The 19,610-nt window shown below is 43.8% G+C and overlaps 1 protein-coding gene across 3 annotated transcripts; it reads left to right on the top strand.

Annotated features, from left to right (window-relative positions):
• The first annotated feature begins 293 nt into the window (after nt 1-293).
• LOC147999276 (disks large homolog 5-like) lies at nt 294-18,028 on the top strand. 3 transcript variants are annotated; one of them, XM_087596231.1, is made up of 6 exons: nt 294-609; nt 14,517-14,676; nt 15,857-16,000; nt 16,635-16,801; nt 17,523-17,628; nt 17,746-18,028. In XM_087596231.1, exons 1-5 carry the CDS (start codon nt 465-467, stop codon nt 17,585-17,587), a joined length of 681 nt encoding a protein of 226 aa, XP_087452357.1. In that variant the 5' UTR covers nt 294-464; the 3' UTR covers nt 17,588-17,628; nt 17,746-18,028. The 3 variants fall into 3 exon arrangements, with proteins under 3 accessions (XP_087452357.1, XP_087452359.1, XP_087452358.1); XM_087596233.1 differs by lacking the exon at nt 294-609 and adding an exon at nt 10,428-11,135 and having other exon boundaries at nt 17,746-18,023; XM_087596232.1 differs by lacking the exon at nt 294-609 and adding an exon at nt 13,334-13,490 and having other exon boundaries at nt 17,746-18,023.
• The last annotated feature ends 1,582 nt before the right edge of the window (nt 18,029-19,610 follow it).

The following is a 19,610-nucleotide window of genomic DNA, read 5'->3' as shown; positions in this document are numbered from 1 at the left end:
CATATAGAAGGGTAGGGGCAGGGGTTAGGGGAATGTTGGCCTGGAAATGAGAATGGGAATAACCTTTGAAATGTAAATGAGAAATACCCAGTTTAATTTAGATGGAAGAAAAAGAAGAAAAGGGAAAAAAAGATTCTCAAGGTAGATCTGCAACAGCGCCATTGCGATCCTAGGGAACATCACCATCCCTTAGATTTGCAGAAAGCTGTTTCATCTACGTGGAAGGGATCAGATGTTCTTCTCTCCTCCGCAAGGGGGCATGCATGTGTCTTTCCACAGGATGCCGAGTCACCAGTCTGGATTCCGGACCGCCTCATCACATCATACAATCCCAGGGCAGAAAAGCAGAAAGTCTCCCCTCAACAACCGACAGCGAAAGATGAGAGCGGAGCGTGCCTCATTCCTGATGACGCCAGACAGCTCTGAGCAGCTCCTCAATTCTGCTTTCACCAGGCTTCAGCTGCATGGTCGCTCATCTACCATGCTGTTGCCAACTTGGGATCAGCTTCAAGAATTGGTCTCTGCTGCAAGAGATAGCGTGCTTCCTCTCCGCCTCCCAGTTACTCCCTCCAATCTTCTCCTGCTATGCTTTCACTTCTCTTCACCCAGGTAATTATTTTTCTCTATGCTGCTGCCCAAGACTCCTACTGGGCTTATTTACCTGATCCTCCCTTGTTTCATGTGGCCCCTTGGGAATTTGGCCTTGTCAAGGTGAGGAGAAAGTAGTTCTTATTTCAAAGAACGAACTTTGACTTGCTACAACTATTCTGGAATCGCTGACTCCCTTCCCACATGCTTTACTGTTAAAAATGACATTAAAGGGTGTTTCTCTTTAGAGGAGAGAGAGTTAATTTCAGAGTCTCCATCTCCTCGAAAATATGCTTGTAGTGACGATTCCACCAGTCAGCGAGATTCAGTTTCTAAAATTATTTTTACCTTTTAAAGGAGGCTTTCATTATTCTCCTCCATCTTCTTCAGGTCCTTTGCCTTCCCTTTTGTTTGCTTGTCAGAATGGCGAGGAGCTGATCTCTGTTTGGGAGAATATTGCTATTAATGGCTACCCTAAATGGTGGTCTTGCGGTTTTCTCTCCAAAGCTGCGTACTTTACTCCCTCTAGCCCTACTAGCTGATCTGCTAGTAGCCCAGAACATGATTATCTATGCAATTGAAACAGTATAGGTTTACCAAAGGAGATGCTTCCTTACCGACCTCCCCTGCTAATGCCTGGTTTGCCCCTGGATGGGCTTCCCCTACCTTTCCCCCAATTTTTAATTCCCACTTGCTTCCTGTTCAGCCTGATCTATAGCGTCTTTTGGCTGCTCCTCATAAAGTAACCCTTATTAGACCTCGTTCTGAGGTTAAGAGAGTTTCTGCTTCCGTTTTAGCCTGTGTGGCTGCTCCTTTCTCCTTTCTTTCCTCTGAAGAGCATGGCGGTTTTTCCCTTGTCAGGATGGTCATGGTGTTTATCATGTTACTTGCATAAATTGTCAATTATCTAATTGTCTTACTGTTACAAGGAAAAATGTTTTTGTCATAGTACGACAACCTCCTTATGTACTTTTGCCTGTCTATGTTAATGGGACATGGTTTTTTGATCCTGGCATAGAGGCCATTCATCATGCCTCCTCTGTACTTCGTAGAGGTAGGCGTTTTGTGGTTGCCTTAATTCTGGGTCTTACTGCTCTGATTGGTGTAATGTCTCCTTTTGCCTTATCTACTACTTCTTTGGTTAGAGAGGTCCACACTGCTCATCTAAGTTATCTAAGAATGTTAGTATTGCTTTATTGATTCAAGGAAAGATACATGGAGTGTTTGAAGACAGGGCGAATGCTCTAGAAGAGGCAGTTCTTTATATGGGACAAGAAATTCAAAATATTAAGGTTAGATTATTAGTACAGTCATTCTTTGTTTAGAAGGAGTGTGTTACTCCCCTGCCTTATAATGAGCCAGTCCCGCATGCCCATAGCTTATACACTGTCTGCTGGAGTGCGGAACACCTTGCCCTGCCCTGCCCTGCCCTGCCCTCCCCTGCCCTGCCCTGCCCCGCCCCGCCCCGCCCCGCCCCGCCCCGCCCCGCCCCGCCCCGCCCCGCCCCGCCCTGCCCAAGGAGCAAGGGTTAGCCCTGCTCCTGCCAGTCCAGTGAGCCCATAGCTTATACACTGTCTGCTGGAGTGCGGCTTTGCTCTGCCCTGCCTTGCCGTGGTTTGCATTGCCCTGTGGGCTCTCACTTCTTTGGCCAAAGACTTTTGAGATCTGGGCTCACCAAGCCCTGCACTAGGCAACACCTAGAAGCCAGAGCCAAATGAACAGATGCCAGGCTTGGTCCAGGGGACTGGTGTCTCCCCCTCCCCTGAAGTGTTTTCCCCAGTTCACCACTCCAGGTTTACTTTGCAGGGACCCCAGTAGGTGGCAGGCTTGGCTGATCCTCACCTGTGAGCCTGGGATAGTGGTGGGATGTAGGGTTGCTGGAAGACTTTCAGGGAGATGCAGGCCTTACATAAACTCCACAACCATCCTGTGCCCTCGCTGGTTCGCTCGCCCCGTGGAAGTTGGGAAGCCACTTTTCCCTGTCCTGTGTGACTTTCCCTGCATAGTGAGCTCTCCTGCAGGAGATACTTTCACATGCTTCTTTAAAAGCACCTGTTCCTCAGATCTAGATCAGCTGTGAAAACAGGCTTCTTCAAGTCAGGGTGAGAGCTACCCCTCCCAGCTCAGAGCTGCAACACCATAGGATCCTCCAGCCCCAGTGCTGGATGGGTCCCACGGAGGAGTTAGAGCAAAGTGCCCCTTCTGCGAAGTGACTCAGAACAGAAGGCTCAGAAGTGACAGTCAACCCCCAAGTGCTTCTTCCAGGAGAAAGCAACCAGCTGTCCCTTTGAAACAGTGGTGGCTCCCACATGACCCAGTTCTGTGATTGGGAAAGATTTTCTGGAGCTTAATTGTCCAGAGTGGGGCTACATCCTTGATCCATGCTCATTTCCACAACAAAAGGTCTTCCTCCACAACCCAGGCCTTGAGGTGAACCCAGGTCTTTCCAGGACCAACAGACCTGAGAGAACAGAGGGCAGTCCAGGGGAGAGAAGAGACCAGAATGATTTTAAACTGGAGAAAACTCCCATACTAGCCATTTAATAACTTTTGTCCAGATCATGGACTGCAGAATCTTAAGATAACACTTTTCTGATAACAGCTGATAAGTGAAGCTGAAGTCTAACCTGGGTGGGATCATCCCAGGCAGGGAGGGGATCTGACTCTGTAGGTCTGGCGAGCTTCTGTGTTCTCGTGAAAATAATTGTTGGTCAGATGTAAATCTGAAGTGAGAGTTGGTTTTTGTCAACTCAAACGGATGACATTTCAAGTCTCACACACTATGTGAGACACATATTTACACTCCAGGATTTGAACTTACTACTGTAGAAGTGACTGTGCCAACAGAGGGAAAGCATTCTTGCCCTTAGCATTCTGTCTGTATCAGACACTACAGGGACTGGCTGCCTGGACAGACACGTCCAAGGAGATAGACATTGTAATGGAGGAAAACTGAGGTAAGAAATATCCTGGGGAGAGTGATTTGTGGTGGTGCCTTTAGCCAGGAATATCTGTTGTCATTAAGGCAAGCAGCCTTGAGCCTGCTAAAACTTGTCACTACCACAGGGCATCTCTGCTCTTATAACTGCTCCAGGTCCTTCTGAGACGAAGGCCTCTCTTTAAAAAAGAAAAAGAAAAAGTTTATTGAGTAATGTTGCTCAACCTGTGTGTTGTGACCCCTTCTAGGAGAGTGTATGTCAGATACATTGCATATCAGATACTTAGCATGCTATGACGTAAAAGAGTAGCAATATTAGTTATGAAGTAGCAATGAAATAATTTTGTGATGGGGGTCACCACAGCATGAAGAGCTGTATTAAAGGGTTACATCATTAGGAGGGATTTGAACCACTGCCATAGAAGCTGACAGATGGGAACAGACTCCTCAGATGAGTAGAGACCCATGCAAGTGATACTGTGTCCCACCCTAGAACCCAGAGATAGAATCTACCCCAGGAGTCTGTGGGTCACCTTGTCTTAAATTCTCCCAGGGTCAAGAATAGCATTGATCATCTCAGCAGAGTCAGCTTGCACAGCCCACATCAGGCCCATGGCTTCCCTTTACAGAGAAGGATGTGGGTCTGAGTGACAGCCAGTGAGACTGAGGGGACCCTGATACTCATTTGCTTTGAGCTGTGGTTTCTTCACCTGTAAAATGGACGTGTTTCTGCTGAATTGGGTTGTTGTGGAGATTAACAGAACATACAACCTGCTCAGTGTCTGCCTGGCATGGACCCTGCTGGTTAAATGGAAGCTGTCGATGGTGATGCATTTAAAAGTAGAATCTCTAGCCCGATAGTGTTAGATGCCAGGCGCCATACAGGTGTAAGCATTTTGTGATTCTAAGACAGCCTCACATTAAAACAGAAGACTCTTTTTTAATTTTTTTAAAAAAAGAATCCAGTATAAATTACAACATGAAATGATCACAGTGAGGATTGAGCTACTTCCTGTGACGTCATTTAGTTTTTCATTCTCTGCTTCTATTTTCAAGGCATCTAGAGTAGCTCAGTACGCGATCCTAAGGCCTTCTATTATGGTGCTGCCCATTCATTCCTCTCTCCGTGAGGACTTCTCAGGTGACTTAAGAAAACCTGATTTCCTTTCAGATTGTCCCCAGCTGCTGTGATCTCTCTGTCCATGGCCCTTGCCAAAAGCTGCAGAGCCAATGTGTTGTTTTACAACACAAAATTCCAGACATTACTTTTTACCAATGAAGTTTCAGGAGCCAGATACAGAAGTCAACTCCCAACTGTCCTTCCTAATTCACTGACCTCCCAGAAGAGCATTCTTCCTCCCTCTGCACACTTTCTAAAAATGCTTCAACTCAAAGATTTTCCATTGGTTTAGTCATCTTCATTTCCTTTCAAGTTGTGCCTTGATCTGCTCTGAACCTAAATGCAGTTTTAGCTTTGCAATAAAGGTGTGTGGTAGGTTAGCCTTACCAAAGTAAAGTCCATGTTTACATCAAACAAACAACCCTTGTGTTAAATGCCTGTGCCATGGCGATGCTATACCACACAATAGTTTATCAGTAAATAATACATTCTTGGAGATCACATTGTGATCAAATATTTTGTAACATAATTAGTAATTTTCGGTCTATTATATGAATTAAGTTCTTTGACGAGGATTCTGTTGATATTTGTCATATCTGAGTGCATCATCATAGGAAACCCAAGGAACATCAAACCTGGGCTTTTGAAACGGTTGCACATGGCCAACTGGGAACCAAAACCACCCAGGAGACTACTGATACTTAACACACATAAATTAACCTACCTATTTTCATATAGTTTATGTCAAGAAGTCACCATTCCTGACCATGTCTCATTATCCAACGTTCTACTAAATGTAAGAGTTGGCATCAAGGAGGTCACCAACAAAGCACAAAACACCCATCTCAGATAAACATGTATGGTTTATTGAATCCAAAACATCCATGAATTTCAGGACACAATTAAAAGTCCAAATCTAAGGATAATAGATATAGAACAGAATTAAGATTTCCAGTTCATAGGTCCAGTAAACATCTTCAACAAATCATAGCAGAAAACTTCCATAAGGTAAGGAAGAAAATGCCATAACTGTACAAGAGACCTACAGAAGGCTAAATGAATTGTACCAGAAAAAACTCTGCCATTCACATAATAATTAAAACACTAAATACGCAGATCAAAGAAAGAACTTTAAAAGGGGTAAGGTATAAATAACCAGTAATAAATAATTCAGACCTATCTGAAATACACCAGACTTCTCAACAGAGACTCCAAAAGCCAGAAAAATTTGGGCAGATGGAATGCGGACCCAGGCTCCTATACCCAGCATAATTCTCAATCACCATAAATGGAGAAACCAAGATATTTCACAACAAAACCAAATTTAAACAATATTTTTCTTTAAGAGAGCACAACAGAGGAAAATACGAGGAAAACCCCAAGAAAATGAGCTAAACTATACACAAGAAAAACCAAGAAATTAATCAAGTCAATAATTTCAAAAAAGGGAAGCAAACAAACATAATTTCACCTATAACCAGAAAAAGAGGAGAAAGCAGCAACCATTTGTCTTTAATATCTAACCAGATCCTCTGTCACCAGTCCCGCAGCTCCTAGGGACCAAACTGCCAGCCAAAGTATATGCAAGGATGGCTCTATGGTTCTAGGTAACTGTGTAGAAGAGGACTGACTTAAGTGGCATCATGTGGTGGGAGGCCATTAACTACCCTAAGGCCTGTTGCCCACCGAAAGGAGGTCCTAGAGGTGTGAGGTGGGAATGGATATGTGTGGGTGGGGGAGCACTGTCACATAGGCAAAGCTGAGCAGAAATGGGATGTAAGATATGATGAGGGGAGTGTGGAAAGTGGGACAACGTTTGAAATATACATAAATGAAATAACAAATGATTAAAAAATAGCCGAAAATAAAATAAAGTAAAGGGTAAAAGAAAAATTAAAACAAAACAAAGCAAAAGAAATTGATGTGGTGGATTGGCCTAATTCTGCTTGTATTTTAATGCTAATTTGTAGAACTCAAGACCGGTTAACCCCAAATAACTGACCCTGCTCCCAGTTAACTGTGATTATACAGAAGCCAACAGCCAACAGCTGCACCCCAGAGAGATGGGGGAGGTGAGCTTTGAGGGCTTTGCTAGAGAGGATCATGAGGAGGGAAGAAGGAGGAAGAAGCTGCCAGAGAATAAAGGAAGAACATGTGTGATGGAGAGGAGAGAGGAAGAGGACAGCAGCCATGGTTAAGGGAGAGGAGAGCCTGGTCCTGAGGGCTGTACAAGTGGAACAAAGAGAAGCCAAGATGCTACACAGTCAGTAAGAGCAGCTCTCAGGCGAGCAGAGATCAGCAGAGACCCCAGACCAACAAGCTACGCAAGCATAACTCCATCCAAACTCCCTCTCAATATCCCGTGTCCTCCATGGGCCTGGCCTCAGCCTGTGTTGTGCGTCAGCACATGTGTCTGTCTCAGCTGACATCACTCTGCCCATCAGCCCGAGGCCAAGGAAACAGCGAGAAACCACAGCAGCCCACCAGAAGGGTTTTTGCTGTGGTTCTATGAAGTCCCAACAAATGCAGCTCAACTACAGAATGCAAGGCAGACCAATGCATGTGTGTCCTTAGTGCAGAACCCTTCATCACGTGTCTTTTCACATGCGTGCTTTAGCAGAACATCCTTTTACCTGCGTCTGCCTCAGTGAAACATTCCTTCACACATCTGCCTTAGCCTATCACCTGTGTCCACTTCAGGGAACCACTCCTTAAGGTGCAAATTTCTCAAGATTAGCAAACGGCATACAGAACATTCAGAACAAAACAAGGTGTGTGGTCAGCATGTCCTTGAGCCAACTCCCTTCTCCTCCTCAGTGACGGCAGGCGTGTTACAGCAACAATATGAAATGGCTGGCAGACATGGAACAAAATGGCAAAGGTATTCTGGGGGATGTCAGACCGTACCAGCCAGCAGCTCAACTGAATTTTTATGTTTTGATGTTACAAGTGAATATACTTGACCTTCAAACGCTGAGAGAGGCCATTGTAATATGAACTATATAAACTAGGCCAAGACCGCCTCTAGGGCAAAGGCCCTCAGCCTGGGGGTCGTGACCCACACAGGGTCTCCTATCTGATAGTTTACACTACAATAAAGATTCATTACAGTAGCAAATTTACAGTTGTGAAGTAGCGACAAAATAATTTTGTAGTTGGGGTCACCACAGCATGAGGAACTGTTCTAAAGGGTTGAGGCCATAGGAAGGTTGAGAAACACTGCTCTAGGAATTTATGTTTTCTTTCTCTTTCATATTTTTCAGACAGAATCTCAAACTGTAGCTGAGATTGGCTTGGCTTGGAACACGTGTGTAGTTCATGCTGGCATCAGAGTTATGGCAATTCTCCTGCTTCAGCCTCCTACTCAGGAGCCTACCAGGGTGAGATCACAACCACGGGTAATGGGATTGCTGTTCTTGGTTGTCAACTTGAGTGTACCTGGAATTAACTAATGCCAAATGGCTTGACGCCCTGTGAGGGGGATCTCTCTCTCTCTCTCTTTCTCTCTCTCTCTCTCTCTCTCTCTCTCTCTCTCTCTCTCTCTCTCCTTCCTTCTTTCTATTTTCCTCTCTTCAACCCCCTCCTCTTGGTCCTCCTCCTCTTCTTTGTTTTTTTTGAGACAGGGTTTCCCTGTGTAGCTCTGGCTGTCCTGGAATTCATTTTGTAGACCAGGCTGGCCTTGAACTCAGAGATCCACCTGCCTCTACCTCCTGGATGCTGAGGCTAAAGGCATAAGCACCATTGGATTTTTTTTCTTAATTAAATTTTCTGAAGCAAGAAGACCTACTTGTAATCCAAATCTTGGAGATCAGAAGATAAATCTTTAATTCAGATCTTTTGAGATGGAAAGGCCCACCTCTAATCTGGACCACACCTTCTTTTTTCTTTTTATTTTTTTCATCTTTATTAACTTGAGTATTTCTTATTTACATTTCGATTGTTAATCCCCTTCCCGATTTCCAGGCCAACATCCCTCAACCCTTTCCCCTCCCCTTCTATTTGTGTGTTCCCCTCCCCATCCTTCCCCCATTAGCGCCCTCCCCCCAACAATCATGTTCACTGGGGGTTCAGTCTTGGCAGGACCAAGGGTTTCCCCTTCTGCTGGTGATCTTACTAGGCTATGCATTGCTACGTATGCAGTTGGAGTCCAGGGCCAGTCCACGTATAGTCTTTGGGTAGTGGCTTAGTCCCTGGAAGCTCTGGTTGGTTGGAATTGTTGTTCATATGGGGTCTTAACCCCCTTCAAGCTCTTCCAGTCCTTTCTCTGATTACTTCAACGGGGGCCCCGTTCTCAGTTCAGTGGTTTAATGATGGCATTCAGCTACGTATTTGCCGTATTCTGGCTGTGTCTCTCAGGAGAGATCTACATCCAGTTCCTGTCGGCTTGCACTTCTTTGCTTCATCCATCCTATCTAATATCTGTATAGGTATGGACCACATGTGGGGCAGGCTCTGAATGGGTGTTCCTTCTGCCTCTGTTCTAAACTTTGCCTCCCTATTCCCTGCCAAGGGTATTCTTATTCCCCTTTTAAAGAAGGAGTGAAGCATCTGCATTTTGGTCATCCTTCTTGAGTTTCATGTGTTCTGTGCATCTAGGGTAATTCGAGCATTTGGGCTAATATCCACTTATCAATGAGTGCATACCATGTGTGTGTTTCTGTGATTGGGTTAGCTCACTCAGGATGATATTTTCCAGTTCCATCCATTTGCCTATGAATTTCATAACGTCATTGGTTTTGATAGCTGAGTAATATTCCATTGTGTAGATGTACCACATTTTCTGTATCCATTCCTCTTTTGAAGGGCATCTGGGTTCTTTCCAGCTTCTGGCTATTATAAATAACGGTGCTATGAACATAGTGGAGCATGTGTCTTTGTTATATGTGGGGCATCTTTTGGGTATATGCCCAAGAGAGGTATAGCTGGAACCTCAGGTAGTTCAATGTCCAATTTTCTGAGGAATCTCCAGACTGATTTCTAGAATGGTTGTACCAGTCTGCAATCCCACCAACAATGGAGGAGTTTTCCTCTTTCTCTACATCCTTGCCAGCATTTGCTGTCACCTTAGTTTTTGATCTTAGCCATTCTGACTGGTGTGAGGTGAAATCTCAGGGTTGTTTTGATTTGCATTTCCCTTGTGACTAAAGATGTTGAGCATTTCTTTCGGTGTTTCTCAGCCATTCGGCATTCCTCAGCTGTGAATTCTTTGTTTAGCTCTTAGCCCCATTTTTTAAATAGTGTTATTTGTCTCCCTGAGGTCTAACTTCTTGAGTTCTTTGTATATTTTGGATATAAGCCCTCTATCTGTTGTAGGATTGGTAAAGATCTTTACCCAATCCGTTGGTTTTTGTTTGGACCACACCTTCTGCTGGCTCATATCAAGGACATGGAAAAAGGAAGTTTGCTTTATTAATTTTCCTTCTTCTTCAGGATTCCTGCATGTACTGAAGACCAGCTGAAATATCCAGCCTTATGGACAAAACCGTTGAGGTCCTGGAGTTGCCCCATAAACCACACAAACTCTGACCTCACTTAGACAGGGATGGTTTATTGAATGCCCACCCTAAGACTGATCATCAGAGACGTAGCTGAGAATTTGTCACGCTAGGACCCTGGATATTTTTCTATGTCAGTTTATAAAGACTAAAATGTGAGCTCATAGGCAGGTGCTGGAAGGGCTGTCTGGTTGTCAGCCCTGACTCAAGCCATTTTAGACAACAAAGGTTCATACTGACTTTTTATCTGTTTAAAGATTTATTTATTTATATATAAGTATACTGTAGCTGTCTGCAGACACAGAAGAAGAGGGCATCAGGTCTCATTACAGATGGTTGTGAGCCACCACGTGGTTGCTGGGATTTGAACTCAGGACCTCCGGAAGAGCAGTCAGTGCTCTTAACCATGGAGCCATCTCTGCAGCCCTCATATTGACCTTTAATTTTATTGGTCCTACATGAAGCTTATAATTATGAAATTTAAGATTAAGAAACCTCACAACATAAAGAACTTCCTTCCAGTGGTTCGGGAATGGGTGGGTGGGGGAGCACCCTCGAGGAGGCTGGGGAAGGGGGTGGAATGCAGGGTTATTGTAGGGGAAACTGGAAAGGGGTTAACATTTGAAATATAAATAAACAAAATAACCAATAAAAAAAACATACACAAGTTACGTGATCATTCCTGACCCTGCTCTGAGTTAAATTATTTTCAGACAACCATGACAGGCAGACATATTACAGCAAGAATATGAACTATCTGGCAGGCATGGAACAAAATGGCTACAGCTATGCTAGGGGGATTGGCTTCAACAGGTGCAACTACTGCGTTTTAGACCTTCCATTACTTGTTGAATTAGCTGTACCACAGTCTATAAACCATTCTAATAAATTTTCTTTCTCTATATACAGTCATTCTAGGAGGGATGATTGGTTATGCATTGTTAAATGCAATGCTGATCAGGAAACCCCATCACTTCCACAGCAATATGCAAGTGTAAGTAAGTTACTGAACAATTGAACAGAAATTAAAATTTACTGCATTTATTGGGTGTGTCAGAAGGCATAGGGAACACCTGGCTGCTTACATCTCTGGGTCTCTATAGAGTAGAGGGAGAACTGAGACCCACTGAGGAGGTCTCTTAAGCGAAGACCAAACTCCTTGCAGTGACACTGGATTCCAGGCTTGTTGTCCTGTTTAGGCCTCACTGTGGTCTATGTACACTCTATACATTCTCCGGATGCAGGTTCAGATGGACTGAACTCAGAAAGCTGGGGTTGGCAGAAAGATGTCTGGTTCAATAGCCCACCAGGTTCACATTGTATCAGCTTGATTTAATCTAAGGACAAAGAAGTGGAGTTTCTCTCATGGCTTTCTTCTAACCCCTTGAAAGGATCACTGGGGTTTGACCTCAGTACTTCATACTTCTTGCTGGGTCAGCAACACTCAGGGAAGCTTGAGATTGCCATAGGCACAGTATTAGGCTAGATATACTGAGTAGATGATACTAAGATGTTCAGATGGTCATACCCATTTGCATGAGTTCTTAATGTACACCTAAGGAAAGAGAGATCAAGGTCTTCAGAATAGGAAGATCATTTCCAGTTCTTTTCTACAATTCCAGTCTGAAAGACTGGTAGGGAGAGAATGGTAGATAATCAAGAATTCATAGATGATGCTTTGAAGGAAGTGTGGGCTTCTGTGCTGGTTTAGACAGGGTCTCAAGTATCCCATGTTGCCCTCTTCCTACCTGGCCAGGTTCACTTTGAGCTCAGATAAACCTGCTTCTACTTTCCAGTAGACAGTCTTACAAGAGTGGCCTCCAGGGACTGTGAGAACAGCATTAGCCTTTGACAGTTGAGGTGTGTAACCCACAACTATAGTTTTAGCCACTTTGTTCCATGTCTACCAGCTATTTCAGATTGTTGCTGTCTATGGCTGACAATCACGGACACAGAAAAATAACCTGATAGAGAGCAAGGACATGGTGATCACATCCTTTCCTGTTCTGTATGTTCTGGATGAGGCTTGTTAAAATTCCAATATTGCAGAAAGCTGTATATAGGACCCATCACATTAAGCATCACTGTGCACTGTTCTATCTAAAATGGCCTAATCAGAACTGACCACCAGATCACACTTCCTTCAATCCTCATATGAGAAGCTTGAGCTTTTTGTTTTGACTTTTTTCTTTCTTTCTTATTTTTTGCTGTATAAGTTGAGAGGAAGATATTTGGGGCCATGGATCTGCCCCCAAAATCTGGGGTATGGATCTGATCAATCAGTGTTAGTGTGTGCACTCAATAAAGTATCCATTTTTTACTGTGACAGATGCTTTTGTGTTTGTGGGGAAGCCCATGACCCAGAGCACAAGTGCTGGGTCCTTGCTCTATCCCCGTAGTGATGTGTATAGCCTCGTCCTACACCTTTATCTGCACCCCCTATATCTCTTGACTATTTTATTTTTCTGATAGAAGCTCAGCTTCTGATAGAAGGCCTGTCAGCAGTGCTCCTTTGGCAACATTGGCACAGAGATGAGAACCCCACAAGCAGCATGAGGTTCCCTTCATTGGTGGCTCCAATATTGCACTTTTGTCTGCCAACTGGTCTCCACACTGTTCCTAGCACCATAAAGACTTCAACTCTTTCAACTAAGGAATTTTCTGGCAATTGTCAATTGCTAAGCACATGACTTCATGAGTGTTCCCCTAACACACACCCATGTTGTAACCTACCATGCAGACTATTTCTTGATGTGATATAAAGCACCTGTACAGAATGAGACAGGAGAACTTTTGACTGCATATTCAAGCTGGTATGAAATCTCAGGAATTTTTAATGGCTAACATTGGTGAATGAGGACAATGTGAGTTAGGATGAGACATTTTGGGGCAAGATATGGAAGGAAACATTCATTTAGATGCATAGGGATTACTAAGGTTTTTTATACTCAAGCCTTGAGGAAAATTTGGCTTTGGAAGCAGGAGATGCTCAGTGGCTCTGCCCCAGGAAAGGCTCCTGGAAAGGGCCCCTCTGCTTATGCTCAGTACAGGGAGAACATTAGCAGGAGGCAAAGTCTGCTCCCCATGACATCAGCTGTCCCTTCTATGACATTCTATTGTCTCCTAGAGAGTTCTGGCATCCTCTGTGATGTCACCAGTGTTGTAGTGACAACCAGTGCCCTAGTTTCTCTCAGTCAGAGTCTGGCGGTTACAAGCTAAGACATGTTTTCCCGTCTTCGCAAGCGTTTTGGGAGGGGGAATGTCGATTCTGGAGAGACTAAAGTGAAGGAGTCTAGCCTTTCGTCTCAAAGTAATGATGGACAAAGACAGCACTTCTGGGGAATGTTGAGTAAGTTCTGGGCAGTGTATTTTGAGCTTCCTGCCAGGGGGGCTGCAGGCTTAAGCTGACCTTTCTAGCAATGGGCCACAACAACTGGAGCATCTGAAAAGGAATTGAATTTCCATGAATATCACAATTCCTGAAAGTCAGGATTTCAGACCTTTAGTTTCCCCATCTCCACTGGGAGGCTATGGTAAGGCCAATGCTATTATACTGTGAACTTCTGGTCTTTACTTTTACAGTGCATTTGTTATGTTACATTGTATAATAACACCATCAGTAGTCATGGAGGGTCCACCTTTTCTGAGTTTAGACAGGGCAGCAATGTATTTCACTATCATTGCTTCTTTAAATACAGTGGATATCTGACAGTAGGAACAGGGGGAGAATTGTGCTCCAGGCAATAACCTTATGTTCTTAGACCTCCTCTGATTTCTTCTAACTGGAAGGGTCATCGTTAGCTTTATATATTAGAGGTTGTGTGTTACAAACATGTTTCTAAAATACCAAAACTGTTTGGAACATGTGGACCAAGATTCAGCCTGTAACCTACTGGAACTTCTCGGGCATTTGGTATTTCAAATAGGGGAACTGATAAGTCTGTTGACCATGTCCTCCATGGAAATGTGTTTTTATCCAAAGTTGTTGGCCTAGACTATCAGGGTAGGACATCTGAGTGTCTCCAATCACTCAAGTCTTGTGGGTGGTGAATTTATCATCTGAGTTCTGAAACCACAGGGGTGAGGAAACCAAGCTGTACCCTGTTCAGCTGATGATAATCCTGGAGTAGCCATCTCCGTGGTACATGTGAGCACGTGATGTCCGGCATAGGGAACACCTGGCTGCTTACATCTCTTGGTCTCTATAGAGTAGTGGGAGAACTGAGATCCACTGAGGAGGCCTCTTAAGCATAGACCAATCGCCTAGCAGTGACACTGGGTTCCAGGCTTGTTCTCCTGTTTAGGCCTCACTGTGGTCTATGTACACTCTATGCATTCTCCCCATGCAGGTTCACTTGTGTTCTTCTACCTACAGACGCTGGGAGAGAAACATCATCCCCTGGCACTGAACTAAGCGAGAATCAGGCCAAGACGGAAAAGGAGAGGCTGATTGAAGAGCTGCAGCTCATTACCGAGGAGAGAAATGACCTGAGAGATCGCCTGAGGTTTCTGACAAAGAGATCCATGAAGAACAGGTATGAATCGCTCCAAATTCTCTTGTTTCATTCCTGGGTCTGCAAGGTCACCTTCATCTTATCCTATTAAGGTTTTGGGTTCTAGAAAGCTGTGCCTCCCTAACCACCCTGTGCTAAACCTCACCTCCCATATAGAGGAGATTCAGAACCTTGACCCTTCCTGAGGAGCAAGATGGAAAATGGACTCATCTGCTTCCATTTATTGAAAAGCAGATCTTGTGGTCTGAATGAAGAATTCGGGGATAAAGTCAGGGAGAGTGAGTGTCTAGTGTGCATTTGCAAAGCCCTTGACAGATGGTGGCTTTGCAAGATTGTAATTGCAGTGAGTTTACGGTGAGTCTCTGTACTTGCTAGGCAGGGGACTGAGTGCTGGAAGATCCACGCAGCAGCCTGAGGGGCCTGGTCCCAAACTGTTCATCTCAATGCTTGACTAGAAGGTCTCAGGCTCAGGCCTGTTTGTTATTGTCTGTGTGTCTTGCCCTCTGAGACAGCAATGGTGGATGCATTTCTCCTGGTTTTCACAGTACTCTCTGTTTCCATATTTCTCTTTCTCTTTCTCTGACTCTGTTTTTACATTTCTCTTTTTTTGTGGGTATTTTTCCGTCTGTGAGTCTGTATGTGCATACATCCAAATGCATATGGACAACTTTTATATGTTTATATTTCCCTCCACACTTGGAATCTAGGGGTCTATGTCTTGGCCTGAGTATTTACCTGTAACACTTTCATGGTGATGTGAATGCTTTGTTCTGGGAGCCCCACTGTCAACAGCACAGTTCTTTGCCTATGTGGCCACGTTTGCCTGTTTATTTGTATTCCTTGTGCAGATTATAATTTTGTGTTGATATATGGTCTGTTATCAAAACAGGAGAAAAGTAATCACAGGTTTCTGTGTGTGTTGGGGTGGGGGAGCATGGAGAGGTGTGGCCTAGGCTCTTGATAGCTCAACTGGCTTGACTGCAGATTTCCTCTTGATTGAACAAAGGGAGCCAGGGAAGCCTCCATCTGGATGCCGAGATTCTGGTGTCCTGGACGCAGAAAACACGTTTCTGAAGCTGAAGAATATCCAATATGTAGAATTCAGAAGGTGTCCTTCCAGGACTGGGGTAGTACAGGACCCACCCTGAGTTCATATATTCCTAAATGCCGATGTTCATTGTATTCTATTATTTGGGGCCAGGCCACACTTCAGGCCAAATCCATATTATGAAGACCTGGAGAGAATGGAGGAGGCGGTCATGTCAATTCTGCACAACTTAGAGATGGAGAACACTGAAATCCATGAGAACAACCATAAGCTGAAGAAGGAGATTACCTTCTCTAGGTAAGTCCTGGTCAGAAAGGCTATCACCTGTGGAATGGCCATTTCTGACTTTCTTTGTTCTGGATTGGACGGTCTTCAGCTCTGGTTCTATCTCTTGTGCTGTTTACACATCAGTGTGCCAGGGTCATTAGGACTCAGTTTTCAGTTCCATAAAAGACTGTTACTCATCCCAGGATTGTCTAGGCATCTTCAGAAGGCTCTAGATAGAACAGCACTGATTGAAGTCAGCAGAAGGTTATTAGGCTGACCTGGACCTATGGTGTCATACCAGGTTTTACAAAACTCAGTGTGTAGACCACATGGTTAGCATGACCTTCTCTTGGTTCTACTGACCTCCTTTGAGGGTGTTGGCCCACTACTAATTGATGTTGCCCCCATGCATTGGGCTTTCATGGATAGTTGTAGATCCATGTTCTTTTTGAGAGATGTGGACACTAATTGGTGCTCGGGCCAAGCAAACAATTTATTCTTCCCGGAATTTATTCTTTGTGGTTTGTGCAGCAGCCTTATATGTATCGAAATGAATTCTATTAAGTCTTCATGGGTATCTGGGACCTGGTAGACTTAGTGGGACTTACGAGTAGGAATGGGAGAAAGGGGCAGCATGATCTTACTATGCAGACTGTATTTCCAGAAACCTGCTCAGCCAGCTCCTGATGGAGAACACATGTAGGAAGAAGTTGGTCCCACTGAAGCAGGAGAGCAAGGAGGTACATCTTGATTGTGCACTGAACCAGAAATATTTGGTTGACTTCAACAAGAAAGATAAAGACCAGCAACGTCCAGACCCAGCATCATCTGGTAGGGATGAGCAGCTGTGTTAGCTTAAAAATATCTGATAAAGTTTGCCAATTTGATACATCTTTGCTCTCTCCTACCACCTTTCTAATTTACACTCACAACCAGCCAACCTCCTCATGTAGTGGAATTGTTCATTGCTCTGCCTATGCACAAGTATTCTGGGAAGCCAACCACTTTTCAGAAACTGAATTATTTTGCAAGTATATTTGTCTGCTCTTTTTGAAGCTGCAGTATAGAAATGGTGACAGATTAATAACATACCTCATTATTGCATATCCACGTGATAGATTGGATGCTCTGTAGAGTTTTGAACAAGTTCTTGGTTCTTTGACAAATGACACTCTGTGGTCATGTGACTTCTTATGTAGGAAGCACCTTTGCGGGATAAGAACAAAGTGCAAATGTCAAATTAGAACTTGTCATTGGTTTTAACCTTGGTGACATATGGACATCTCCTTTCTTCCTGCAACCCAATGAGGTTCCTTCCATTGCCCTGTCCTTGGTTTGCACTGGTATAAGTCTGGGTCCCATATTGGCAGCTCACATTACTTTGAGGCTCTCTGGAGATTTTGCCCTTCCCAAAGTGTTAGCAACCATGATATCAGTTAAAAGGTCCATGTTGACTGTCCAATAGAACTGAGGTGGTAGAAGGCAGCCTTCCGACATCTGCCTTGCATTTCACCACCAAATCAGTGTCTGAAAAACTGCCTTCCTCTCCCAGGTCTCAGAAAGTGCAAGAGAGCTGGAATTGGACACACCCCAGTAAGAGAGCTTCCTGAAGAATAAGTTGCTTTCTCAGGAGTCCCTGATGACAAACATCCTGAATGGTAACAAATTTTTTGGATGAGTATTCTTCCTCAGAGTTAATTTGTCATTGCTTAGAGACCCTAAATTTATATATCACTAAGCCAGCCTGACTGATTGAGGTCTTACTTTCTTCTCAGAAAACAGCACCTGAGAGACAACTTGGGGGACAGCCTTTCATTATGTGTGCAAGAGGAGAAACAGCAATACATCTGTGCTTCTAAATGTTCCTTAAGAATGTGCTGTTTAGAAATATTTTTGTTATGATTTTAATTGAAATTTTCTTTTTGTTGTTTCATATTTATATGTTCTTGTTACTGTTTTTATCTTTTCACATACTTTTAAATATTTTAATTTATTTGTTTTAATCTTGTTTTGTTGTAAAAATGAATTCCTTATGAATAAATATTGAATTCTATCTCTTGACTCTTAAGACCATCATTCTTATTAAAGGGTTCTGTCCCCTCCTGTGGACTTAGAACTGACAGCTGGAGATGGATCTCTGCATGTTCCATGGATACTGGGCTAATAAGTGAATTCAAAGTCACCAAGGGGTACCCAGTGTGACAGTGTCTTTTGTGTGGATAATGTGGCTGTTTCTCAGACACACACTCTATGATGTAATCACTGACATGCTTTACTCAATTGTTAGGGTCCATGTGGTTCTTCTGAGAGAGCAGCAGATGCTCTATCCTGTGAGTCATCGCCACAGCTCCTGCAGGTGGCTTTTGTTATTCCACATCATGTACTGTATTAGGTGGACAGGATCACCTCCAATCAAATAGACAGATCTCAGGAGATGTGTGTTCACAGGGAACTTACTGAGCTGTGCGTGCTCAATGTGTTAGCTTGCCAGGCATTCCTACAGGGCTCTGGTGTTCCCACTGCTCATTGTGGGCAGGATCATCCTCCAGCACCACTTAGTGTCCATATTAGAGCAGATCTTTCACCTGTTATCAATGATGACCATATGTATTATGCACATCTGATAAAATACAGAATAGAAATTAGCTTCCTGTTGGCCAGATTGGCATAATGAGTGTTTTGATTGTTAGCATGAAAATTATTTTAATCCAAGCAGTTTAGGGAGGAACCTCAAGAGCATACATAGTGAATGCTGCCTATAGCTGTGAACACAGGTTTCTTTTTGAGAGCAGGCCTGTGCAGGCCCAGAACCTAGGTTGGGCAGTTCAAGCTACCCTTTTTCCATGGCCAATCTGGGATCGTATTGAGAATGTATTTTTTCCAGGTGACAGATTTCCAATTTATGGAATTGAATTAACTTACTGAGAGTGCAGGTGACTCAGAGAGTTAAAGTACAGAAGGAATAATCCAGAATGTTCACAAAAGCTTGCTGTCTCCCCAGGGCTTTTTAAAGCTCAGCAGCTAGGGAAGCAATGTAGTATTTGGTTATTCTCATGCTTAGGTCTAGTCATTCATTATAAGCTGCCCATGACACAAAAAGAGTCATCTGTGTCACAATAGAAACAAGTTGTAACTAGATTCACCCCCACACTATCACATCACTACTGTGTTTGAGGTTCTCAGTTACTAAGAACCTGGATGAGGCCTGGGTCTTTCTACACAAACTCATAATTTATGTCTTCATGACACTGTGTGCTTTGTTCTGTTGATGCTACCATTGGCATACAATACCTTGGATACTTTGTACTGACATCTGTGACCTGAGACAATAGTTCATGTCATCCTAACCTGGATAAACTGTCCTTAGAGTACAGTGTTGTAGGAGGGGCCTTCTTTTCCTGTGAGATAGCAAAACATTTCCAGTCTTCAGTCAAGTCTGTCAGCCATTGTCAGTGCCTGTCTTGAGATGTCCACCTTTTCAGCTATGAGTCTTCATCCAGGCTGCTCTGTAATTTTGTAGAAGATTAATAGGTTCCAGCCCTAGGATTTAATTCATTGTGACTGTACTTGCCAAACATGCTCAAAGCCCTATGTTTCACCCTAGCCCTCTGTGCTTTAGAGAAAGAAAATAAAGAACCAC

This window comes from Rattus norvegicus, chromosome 19 (assembly GCF_021556685.1).
Source record: "Rattus norvegicus strain SHRSP/BbbUtx chromosome 19, alternate assembly SHRSP_T2T, whole genome shotgun sequence".
In the NCBI taxonomy this organism is placed as follows: Eukaryota; Metazoa; Chordata; class Mammalia; order Rodentia; family Muridae; genus Rattus; species Rattus norvegicus.
This window is presented reverse-complemented; position numbering and strand designations above follow the sequence as displayed.

Bases quoted from the DNA above. Each gene is read 5' to 3' on its own strand.
- LOC147999276 (XM_087596231.1), top strand. From the start codon at position 465: ATGGTCGCTCATCTACCATGCTGTTGCCAACTTGGGATCAGCTTCAAG. The intron at 610-14,516 runs GTAATTATTTTT...TTCTACCTACAG, and splicing joins TTTCACTTCTCTTCACCCAG to ACGCTGGGAGAGAAACATCA. The intron at 16,802-17,522 runs GTAGGGATGAGC...TTCCTCTCCCAG, and splicing joins TCCAGACCCAGCATCATCTG to GTCTCAGAAAGTGCAAGAGA.